The sequence below is a fragment of the Crinia signifera genome, chromosome 7, assembly GCF_055691185.1.
Source record: "Crinia signifera chromosome 7, ASM5569118v1, whole genome shotgun sequence".
Classification (NCBI taxonomy): domain Eukaryota; kingdom Metazoa; phylum Chordata; class Amphibia; order Anura; family Myobatrachidae; genus Crinia; species Crinia signifera.
The window spans coordinates 75,166,710-75,178,835 of NC_139223.1; the positions used below are offsets into that span (position 1 = coordinate 75,166,710).

General features: G+C 45.8%; 1 protein-coding gene across 1 annotated transcript in view; it reads left to right on the forward strand.

The window, feature by feature from the left end:
* Window positions 1-12,126, forward strand: part of LITAF (lipopolysaccharide induced TNF factor) — a 37,711-nt gene that overhangs the window by 12,073 nt on the left and 13,512 nt on the right. Inside the window, exon 2 of the mRNA XM_083153343.1 lies at window positions 7,842-8,031. Coding sequence (XP_083009469.1) covers window positions 7,848-8,031 — 184 coding nt within the window. The 5' untranslated portion in view covers window positions 7,842-7,847. The remainder of the gene's footprint in view (window positions 1-7,841; window positions 8,032-12,126) is intronic.

Here is a 12,126-nt window from a genome sequence, read left to right on the forward strand (position 1 = left end):
GTGAACCAGAATAAGGGCCATTGTGTACTGTGGGTGTAGCGCTAGATACCACAATCATTGTTAATTAAATATTTGTCTAACCTTAATTTTCCGGCCAGCATCCTGGTCTAAGGTTTATATAGATAAATGCCCTATAGAAATGAAAAAAAAAAGTATGTGCCCCACACACTGGGTGACTTGCAAGCATTTTCAGAGCGATTTTGATAAATTACTCAGAAAATGCCTGGAAACGCATGTAAATCGCGATTTAAATGCACAGCCCCGCCGTTCTGAATCTGTCCAAAATTCAGAACGGCCAAGCCATATAATGCAGTGCAGTTGCTCAGAAGCTCCTGCTCATCTTCCGCATTTGTGGCATGGGGATGAGCAGGGCCCTGAGAGCGACTGTCACTGAAGACTCCGGAGAAGCCCCGCTGACGCTGCCAAGAAGACCGCTGACGCCACCGAGAATCCTTGCTGCCACAGAGAAGCCCCGCTGATGACATCCCGAGAAGACCCGCTGCTCTCTGCCCCACCCTCTTCACTCGGTGGAAGCTGCAGGAGGACGCAACGCTGGACTCCTGACTTGGTAAGTATTTTTTCTGTTCCCACTGTGCCACCAACGGTTAAAAGTTTGCAGGGTGGGTGGGGGACCACTAGCCACCGATGATTTAACAGTCTTGTATGGGGGGCGCGATACTATGCCACCAACGTTTATGCAACACTGGCCACCAATGATTTTATTAATTACCAGCCTGGTGCCCGCTGCCCAGGGACAGCCTCGGGCTTCAGCCTGGAGGGGGGAATCCTTTAATTGGGGGGTGGGGGGGGGGGTGGGGGGGGGGGTGCCCAGGCTGACCAGGCTGACCAGGCTGACCAGCCACAGAGATAATGCTTTGGCTGCGGGACCTTATATAATAAGTGTCCCCCGGTTGTGGCATTACCCTGATGGCTGTTTGAGCTCGGTGCTGGTTTCCAAAATATGGGGGACCCCTACTCCTTTTGTCTCCCGTATTTTGTGAACCAACAGCGATCCAAGAAAACATTTCCCTAAAGTTGCCTAAACACTTTCTGTGAGAGATTTGAAATTGCTCATGATGAACTGATTTGACTGAACAATTTTTTTTTTGCAGTTCAGACTATTTTTTTTCCGCAAATCGTCCAGTCTCAAACGGATGCACGCTCCCGCAGATCTGTTGCTAAATCTTCTGGCCTTAAGATCATAAGATTTAGCGAAAGATCAATAGGAACGCACATGGGGTATTAACAGAAGTCTTTAGTGAACATGTGTGCTTGCCTGAAATGTTTTGTCCAAGATGTACAAAAGATTTCAAGGCTAATTTATGTGCAGATCTTTCTCATACCTCCCAACTTCTGTGCTGATGTGCGCGAGCGCCCAAAAAGGGGGTGGGGCGTATGCAAATGAGGGCGTGGCTTATGCTAATTAGCCGCAACCTCATTTCCATACGAGAATAGACGCTATGCGCATGCGCACAGCGTCTATTCTATTAGATTGGGGGGTCTCCCTACTGCCACCCCCCGCAGCTGGACAATGCCTGCCGCGGGTGGGACAGCGGGACAGGACCCGAAAATCGGGACCGTCCCGCTGTTATCGTGACAGTTGGGAGGTATGCTTTCTGGTGTGTGGGCACCTTTTTTCAAATGTTTGAATCTTGAGGTTAAATTTATGGAATCCATGATGTTTTCATCTTCCTATCCAATGTCTGCAGGATATAGATTTGAGGGGAGAGGAACCCTAATAAGCATTATACATGAAGCTGAAACCCTGTGAGATGGCTGGGATACGATTAGGTAGACCTTAATTAGGTTGACACGCAATGGTTTGACCAGTGAAGGTTGTCGGTGCTTAGGTGGACACCTGAAATAGGTCAACCTGGATGAGGTAGACAGGGTTGGAAGGTCGACACAAGCATTAGGCTGACAATGGCAAGGTCGACGTGAGTTTTCACTTTTTTTCTTTTTGAGCCGACATGTGCTGACGGGGTATTTCACGCCCTACCATCCACTGCACCATGGTGGGAGAATAAAATAGTGCCCGAAGCATTGCGAGCGCAGTGAGTACACTTTGATAGTGTCGACTATGCCAACATTTGGGACAGAATACCCAAAAGTCATGTTGACCTATTGATTGTCAACCCAATGCATGTCGGTGTAAATATGGGTCAGATCAATGACCCATACTCACGTGAGTAAGCTGGCAGTTTCTGTGCAATTCTGATTACTTGGTGTACCTTTTTTTTTTTTTGCTTAAAATACATCTTATTGGCATCGTTATGCAACGTTCTTATATTCTGTGTGCGGCTGCAGCAGTGTCTGTATACAAAATAATTCTAATCGGCAGAGTTTGCTGCGAATAAGATGCATTTTTTGTTTGGGGGGGGGGGGGGGGGGTGTCTGGCGTACGTACACGTGCTAACGACTAGCCGTGACTAGAAGGGCTGCAGCAAGGATGTAGGAGGACACATCTGTAGCACGAGAGGCTGATCTGCTGGCTCTCAGCAGCTCCTCTCCATTCCTACTTCAGCAAATGGTTTTCACTTTTGGTGCCAATATAAACATCTGCTGTGTAGGCAGAGCAACCCCTGTGTTTGTTGCCAGATATGTTTCTTCGCAATGACAAAGGGGGAAACAAGCAAGTCTGTGTCTTGTCAACGGGAGGATAATGTTTGCGTATTTGTAAGAGTTCTGAGATTCTGGAATGTTTTAATGAGCTACACATGGTTTTAGTTCAGAATGACATGGAATGGTTGTAGAAGAATTGTAGTAATGTATTTTAGATTGGTGCCACTTTTTCGCTACAAAATCTTCCGGTGTATCTCTCGAAAGCCGCCTGTACTGTACTGTGAGGCCCATACATACTGAGCAATTCTGAGCAAAAAGCTTTAAAAAGCCACCCTGTGTGTACAAGCCATCGATGAGCGTTGATGCATGCTTCATCATCATCATCATCATCATCATCATCATCATCGTCAACCACCACCACTTATCTGCTTGTATTAACCAGAAGATGAACGATGGTTTGGACGGGTTTCCATAGAGTCCAGCTATGGAAAGTCGTTCCCCCTGGGAAAATCGCTTGGATGGGTGAAAATCGCTCGGTGTGTATGCACCTTAAGGATGATCTGGTTTCTCACACACATGAAAATGGGTACAAAGCCAGGCAGGAATACATGAAATGATCAGCTTCTAATTTCATCACGTTGCAAGAGCAGAGCCACATTGTGTCAGTGAGCTGTAGGCTAGTGAAGGCACTGCTTGTATAGGCAAATGTGTGTCCTAACTACAGGGGCCAAGGGTGAGCTTTGGCTTAAATATTTGGGTACTTATGTAGTATCTGGACGCCCGATTTTTTGATTGTATGCCTTAACTTAAGGCATACAATCAGATGCGATGCGATCGACCCGATTTTCCATAGGATTCATTGTAAAAATGGTCTTGTTCATTTCCCTACTATCCAAGTGGGCATGGAGTTGGATATAAACCTGTGGCGAGTGAAGCGAGCCACTGTGCCCGAAGCGTGGCGAGCGCAGCGGATTATTTTGGTGACATGAAATACATTTTAAATAATCTGCGTCCCCTCGTGGGGCTCGCTGCGCTCGCCACGCTTCGGGCTCGGTGGCTCGCTTCACTCGCCACAGGTTTATATCCAACTCCATGCCCACTTGGATAGTAGGGAAATGAACAAGACCATTTTTACAATGAATCCTAAGATAATCGGGTCCATCGCATCGCATCTGATTGTATGCCTTAAGTTAAGGCATACAATCAAAAAATCGGGCGTCCAGATACTACATAAGTACCAATATTTGTCATACATACATACATACATACATACATACACTGCTACATAAATAGTCTAACCTCCTTTTTATATTATTTGAAAAATTAATGATTGTCAAATTGAATGCTCTGTTGACAAGTTAATACAATACTTAAGTGCCATATGTAACAACCACTTAAAAAATGCCATGCGGTGACACAATCTGGCCCATCCTTTGAATCTCTTTAGGCAATGTCAGGCTATACTTTGTTCTCCGTTATGTTCTACATAGATCCTCGCTTTAGCGATTATACTGTAGGACTACTATAATCGGAAAGGGTACTTGTGTATTTTGGCGGCGCCCATCGCATCGCATACCATAACACATACGATGGTATGCGATGCGATATCGTACGATAGTGCACGATGGCATACAATTTTGAAATTGTATGCCATTGTACATGGCATACGATGCCATACGATGCGATTAAACATTGTATAAGCACCCTAATGGGTGCTTATACAATGTTAAGCACCCAAATGGGTGCTTACAATGTTAAATGCACCCCCACGCCACCCCCCACTATAAACGTGAACCCGAAGCGTGGCGAGCGCAGCGAGCCAGCGAGGGGCGGCGGTACGCGTCCTACGACCTTTTCATACCCCCACTATCCACGTCGGCGTGGAGTTGAGAATAGAATAGTGTGGCGAGCGCAGCGAGCCACCGAGCCCAAAGCGTGGCGAGCGCACGCGGATACCTTCACAGGTAAACGCGTCCCCTCGCGGGCTTCAAAGGTAAACGCGTCGCCACGGACATCTGTGAAGCCCGCGAGGGGACGCGTATAACTGTGAAGGTATCCGCGTCCCCTCGCGGGGCTCACTGCGCTCGCCACGCTTCGGGCTCGGTGGCTCGCTGCGCTCGCCACACTATTCTATTCTCAACTCGACGTGGATAGTGGGGGTATGAAAAGGTCGTAGGACGCGTACCGCCGCCCCTCGCGGGCTCGCTGCGCTCGCCACGCTTCGGGTTCACGTTTATAGTGGGGAGTGGTGTGGGGGTGCATTTAACATTGTAAGCACCCATTTGGTTGCTCAAAAGCACCCTTTAGGGTGCTTATACGATTTTTGGTCGTATAGGGGGTCAAAATCGCGTTGCATCGCATGCCATCGGGTGCATGGCATGCGATGCGATGCGATCTGTTCGTCGTACGACGGACATCGGGGGCGCCGCCAAAATACACAAGTACCTCGGAAAGTTGCAATCGTCCAGGCTGGGCGCGGGAGGGTCAGTGTGGGAGGGCCACATGGATACATGTTTGCACAGCTTTATCATGCTTGATAATTAATATGCAGTGAGCTCATTTCAGTGCAACATTAACTGTACTCCATTGTCTGTATTCACATTCCCCAAATGGAATCTCTAGTGATTTGTACTTGTAGAATTGTGGCCAACAGAATGGAGCTACAGGAGCTATCAGAGTCTCTTGGCAGTTATTGCTAAGTGTGAGGTAATTTTTCTACGTTCCAACATGATTTGTCTTCATTGATTGAAGCATGATTTAATGTGGGCCATACACCAGACCAACTTTCCTCCAACAGTCCACCAAAACGCTGCCCTACACGTGTAACCAGACCAGCTAACCTATTAACTATTTTCAGAACACTGGCTAACTTCTCTCCAAGTTGTGATGTCACAGCCGTAGGCAAACAGGTTCTGCCTACTTCATGTTAAAAAACAAATTGTTTAAAAAACAAAACAAAACTTTTTACATATCTGAAACATAACTTTAGCATGTCGTATTTTTTATTTTAAAAGGATAGGGAGTAGAGATCGAGAGGTCATGGAGGATGGGTGAGGCAAGGGTGTGATATAGAGATCAGGACAGGGGAGGTGCCTTGCCACTTGTACTGGGGGGACTGGGGTGCAGTACAGTTACAGAGTAGTTGGGGTGCACCATGGACATCCTTGAGTGAGACCACTGGGTTACAGGGGCAGCTTGGCATCAGGAATGAACTGCCTCTGATCCTGAACTGACAGGGGTATCTCAACAGTGGGTATGTGGATAGGGACAACAGTAATAGTACACTGTTACTCAATGTCCGCCCACTTATAGTTCAGTTTGGGGGAAACGGACGGTTAGTTGGAATACCTCATACAAGTTTAATATTCTCACCTAGTTTTTCTGCATGTGGGAGCAAGTGAGTTTTTATCTTTGCTCCCACACACCATACATGTTATATTGTCCTAACTAGTGCTCAGGATTCTACCAACACTGCAAACTGAATCCTCCTTTTTTTTTTTTTTATCCCGGTCCTTTCTGATAGTTCCGCAGGCCTACCTATCAGGCAACCTATGTGGCTTGTACCATCACTGCCTCCCCCTGCTATCTCACCTGGCTTGGCATTTGTCTGTCCATTCCTGTCCCCCCCCCCCCCCCCCTCCCTCACCTTCCTGCCCTGCATCTTAGGTTCAGCTGTCCGCTTTATGGTCTGAAGGTGCCTATACACAATGTGAGGCGCACCGGGAATCTTAAACTAAATAGCATTTCATCTAGTACAAAAAACATGCAATGTGCTAAAGCACTGTGTGTTTTGAATGCGGTGCAATCTAGTTTAAAAAGTATGGACAGCACATACTTTATCATGGAATGTGTGTGGGAGTGCACAGTACATAGAACCATGTATCGGCACCTTGGCTCTGCACGGCTGTACTCCAACTGTCACACTTATACTGGGCACTTGTCATCTCTACTGCAATATATATGGATAACAAGTGGTCAGAATAACAAAACCAGTATCCTGATGAGGGGAATCCTGAGAGGGGTCACTTACCTTCCTCCTGCACTCCCCTACTTATGTTTGGGATGCTGGTCTCCTGACTGGCAGGATACTAACAGCACCCCCCCCCCCCCCCCCCCATACTTGCCAGCTGTGTGGCTGGCTGAGCACACATATCTGCTGGTGAGAGCCTTGCTGGGGCTTCCCCTCCCTTCCTAGTACTGTGTTTGCTACCATGATCCCTCTCCACTCTCAATTAGCAGGCCAGCAACTCTACAAAGCTCAGTGGCAGCCTTTTTTTCTAATATAGGGTGTGTTTAAAGGTTTTATTTTTATCCATTGCCCTTTGCACACTCTTATGTACTGTAGAAGTAACCTTTGTTAAGTGTGTCGCCATATTACCTATTCTTTTATTTTTTTAGAAGATAACTTGTTGCTAATCGGTGTGGATTTGGTGCTTTTAGCCATGTACACCAGTTGTGATTTGGCCAGGCGATTCTTGCCTAGATAGTCAAAATCACCTAGCAATTAAGCCAGAATCGCCCTGTGTGTGTACATTGTGGGGAAAATAAATGTGTGGCCCTGCGGCAGTGCTATCACCCTGCAATATGGACAGTGCAGGAAAGTCAATTTTGACTAGCTTAGGCAAAATCGCTTAGTGCACTACGCCAAAATCACTTGGTTCGAATGGGAACTCCATCTTCCCAAAGGAGTGTAAACATTGATTTTAACAATTCATTTCTATTTTACAGGTGCTCACTGTTTATTTTATATTTTCTGTCCTGCCCCAAATTTTAGTTCTTACACCCCAAAATCTTAAAACGTTATTCTATTAAGAGCTGCTTCATATTAGCGCTGAGTTCAACCATTGTACACCTATTTTAGAAGCAGGTGCACTGCCCCTTTCCAAGGTTGTAAATTAAAAATTGTTGATCAAAGTTCACCTCCGCCTTCATGAGAAAAAAACTGTCTCTTTTTGGACTGCAGGTAACAAATCGTATCTTTAGTCCTGTTGAAGAAAAAACCCTATATAAATATTATTATATAAAAGGGCTGTCAAATTTGACCAAACATTATTTTGTTTGTGAGTACGACCATTTGGGTTGTCCACATTAACAAACATTTATTGTGTGTTTAATGTTACATGTGGAATTCTATTGTTTTTTTCTTGCCTACTCACAGCCAATCAAAGTACTGGGCTTGGTGTATTCACATATCCAAGACCTCAAACTTTCGTAGATTTCTGACTTTCTGTGTGTTTCAGACGTAGAAGAAATATGATGATTAATTTTCTTTGTTCCAGGTCACAATGCAATCCACTAAAGATTATCAAGCAATCCCAGGACAATATGTGGTTCCATCTGCACCACCTTCCTATGAAGAGGCCACATACAGCCAGCCGCAGTATCCCCCTCCTCATCCGGGGATGGAAGCAAAGCATATGAACACTCCTGCTCCTTATATGATTCAGCCAATGCCTGTGCAGCCTCCAGGTATGTGGCAAAATATCTGCATTCTAAGATGTGTGTATCATTGGCAGAAATGATTAACCGGTAACCATGCACATGTCTGACTGTTTTATAAATTAACATTAACAATTAAAAGCCGCTCCGTTTTGTTGTTTTGACCTGCTTTCAGCTCAAAAGCCGACCCAGTGTGTACGGCCCGGTGATGAAGGATCAGCGCTGATGCACGCTCCCGCATCATCACCGGCCATCGCCACTCATCTGCCAGCAGATGAGCGATTGGGTGGATGTCTTTCCATAGCATGGTGCTATGGACAGCGGTCCACCCCTTCTGGGAATATTGCTTGGACGGGCGAAAATCACATGTACTGAGCGTTTTTTTTTTTTTTTTTTTTTTAACCCCATCATCGCTCGCCATACATGCTGCGCAAAATCACTCCTAAAGCCTAGGATGCTGATACAGGGTAGAGGCACAGCCTGTAAAATGGCAGCTAAGGGCTGATTGGCTGGTACTTTTATCTTTCTTCACTTAATCACTCCACGTGGCTTAGTACACCCAGGGCCTTCGAGGGGGGGAGCGGGTATTTTTTACCCGGGCCTGGGTCTGATGGGAGGGGCTTGGGTTCCCTGCTCCCCTTCCCCACTGCAGAGAGCCGGACAGTGGGAGTACAGAGGACAGGCTGCCTCAGCAGCACAGTCTTTCTACCCCTGCTCAGCACACACCACTCAGTGCCATGTGCAGAGCAGGGGAGAGAGGCCGCAGCAGCCTGTCCCCTCTCTCGGACGATGTGTGCCGGACGATGGGCTGCCAGCACACAGCTGCACCACCAACAAATTATTATTATACCATTGGCAATGCCCCTTTTTATACCGGGACCTTCTCAGGCTGCCTGCTATCATTAGCAGATAAAGGAGTGTGAAACAACTGAGAGTGCGCTTAGCAGGAGCAGCTAACCTGGTGACTTAACAGATAGTGCAGTTCCCAAAACTTTCACCTACAATCACAGATATGCAAAAAAAAAAAAGGGTTCTGAAAATTGGCTAGCGCTGCATCAGCAGGACGTAGTTCTCACACAGTACTTCCGATATCATGGAGTAACCATAATGCAAAGAGAAATAATAAAATAATGAAGTATAGTTTCATTTAAAAAACCAAACACAAAATATTGGATGTGAGAACTGCGTCCTGCTGATTCAGCGCTAGCTAAGTGAATTTCCAGAACCCCCCCCCCCCCTTTTTTTTTTTTGCATGCCTGCTATCATTGATGATACATTCACTCTGTACAGATGAAGCATTGCTCATCTATGCCACAGTACGCAGAAAAAAATCTTGAGAATGTTCTGCTGTGAACGGGTGCAACTATTCACACCCAGCATTTGGGACACTTCATTTCTATGGCCATGCATATGCTTGTGCACACGCTTGGCCATTTCTTTCCGTTAGCCGTCCATCACCTGAACAATCCAATCAAAGCGAATGCAATCCCAATATCAACAGCCAAACAACGTGTCCCTACTTGGCGACCTGACCACCATAGTCGTATCTAGAAATTAAATGCTTGTAATGTCTTTATGTAATATATGTAATGTCTCCCTCCCCCCCTTTTCATCCTTGCTTGATGCTGCACTGTAATCCACAAAAAATTCCTAGTGTGCGCAAGCACACATGGCCAATAAAGTTGATTCTATTCTATTTGTGGGCACACTCTAGTCACAATGCGTATGGATAACTGCACAGATGAGAGCGGCTACATCTGGATGTCCTATCATCTCGATGAACATTTGGTCATACTGTACCAACAGTTCATTTAAATTGTGTGTAAAGAATTTATGACAGAGGGGTTGGGCATACATTTACAACTGATTCCCCCCCCCCCCTTTTCTTTACCATCATTAGTAATTAGGCCTTAATTATTGTATAATTAAGTCTTGTTTACTTTTGCCTTTCATCCCATGCCACTTAGCAAATAGTGTTTTCTTTAACCTCCTCTTAGCTGTTTTTTTTTTTTAAGAATAGTTTGAGTGATTTTCTGCTATTCATGTGATCTTGTATTAGCACCCTATAAAAATCAATTTGATGAAACTGGAACAGACTTGTTACTTGCACATTTATACAGTATATAACTTGCACATATATACAGTTGCCTTCTAGAAGGAGCCCTAAAAGGTTTTCACTTGGGCGTTCTAGTTCTACTTTGAGTGCCTGCTCACACCCTTCTGTTAAATTCATCGCAAGTTTTTGGAAACTACATTTTCAGTCTGTTTCCATGGACCAGACTCCTGAAACGTGGTGGGGGAATTTTATATATGCTGCTGTCATCACATACAGCATTTGGATTCTGATTAGTCTTGATTTGGAATATTTGCTTCATCAAACCTAATAAATGTCCATAATAGTTGCTGCCTGCCTCCAGATTTTCAGTCCATAGGAATAAATTTGCCAAAACACTTTTTCAGGTCAAGTTCAGATTCTTTAATGGGGTTAAAGACTTAAGGTGCCGACGATGAGTGGTGATGCACGCTCCCACATCGCCGGGAAAGCCGCTCATCTGCCTGTATTACCAGCAGATGAGCAGCTTTGTGGACGGCTTTGCATAGCGCAGCGCTATGCAAAGCCGTCCACCCCCTGCTGATAGCGCCAGGCAGGGGGAAAGCCACTCAGTGTGTATGTACTGAGTGGCTTCCCCCTCAGCGATGACAGCGGTCAAATTACCCAGTGTGTATGGACCTTTACCCACAGACCTCAAGACATGTATTTTATGGGTGTGGTATATGGTCCCGACAGTCGGAATCCCGACAGTCATTAGCCCGACGTCGGGATCCCGACTGGCCTGACTCAGACAGCGGGGCAAGCGCAATAAAGCCCCCTGGACCCCCACGAGGGAGAATAGCCGGTGGCCGTCAGGACCCAGAGTGTCAGAGTTTTGACAGAGTGTCCGGCACCCATATTTTATGACTATGGAAAGGTGCATTGACTCTTATTCTAATAAATGTACTTCTTTCCTACTATCCTCTTTTACTCTCCCTCTCCCTTTCTGTGTCTCCCTTTCCCTGCAGTTTTAAAGAATTTACCAGCATAAGGCTTGGGATGGAACAGCGAAATACCTTTTTTCGGCCCACAATATCTGCAGAGGAGAGCCAGATAGTCTCTCTGAGGGACAATAACATTTCATGTTTAGCTGACATAATCGCCTTATGGAAAGTATGTTCTACTTCTTGTACACTTGTACTAAGTACGATGTCACTGTCTCTGGCAGATTCATTGCACATTGACATAAACGCTTGTAACACAGGTGTGAAGTGTACAGTATTTTATATTTTTGGCTGTATGATATTCAGTTGTATCATTTAACTTGTATTGGGAAAGTTGACAACTGGCACCATGTTTCAGAAGACAGACAAATTTTCATCTCAACAAATAATTTCCCTCTTCTGTCTTTTTGTGTTTGAATTTCTATTTTAAATGGCATTTGATGCCTTTGTTTTGCGCACTGTGCCTTTGTTCGGTGCTAGCGGCGGCACCAGCCGTTTAACCTGGAACAGCTAGTTTTGATACGTATAGAAAAGGGTATTGGTGCCGCGCTCTGCCCCTGTAGTTCTTTTGCCGGTGTGGTGTATAGGAAAAATGATGATAACTGGAAACTGTGGTCTAATTTGAATAAATTTGTAACTTTACTCATGAACAAAAGTAAACAGCGTATACATTCCAAATGCTTTCACAGATAGGTTGATACAATGTCTGTATCCACGTGTATTGTTACAGATCAACACAAAACCGTGAAATGGGGATTAGCGATACACATACAGATATATATATATATATATAGGTGCAAACATATAAATGCAGATGTATTGATCTAAATTGCGGGGGTGCACAGGGGGTGGGCAAGGAGGTGGATGGGGGGAGTCTTGGACCGGGGGTCGGTTGCCTGGCGGGCTGCTGCGCTGTCTGTCACTCCTGTTAGGTCTAGCGTGGTTCTTCTGACAGGGAGGTGGGAAGCGGTTGGTGCTGATTAGCCGCCTGCCGCTGCGCTTCTCCTGCCGACAGAGTACCTACTCACCTACTCCCTCTCCGTTGTGCCCGTGTTGTCCGTCTCCGCTCCAGCTGGTGTAACTTTGCCG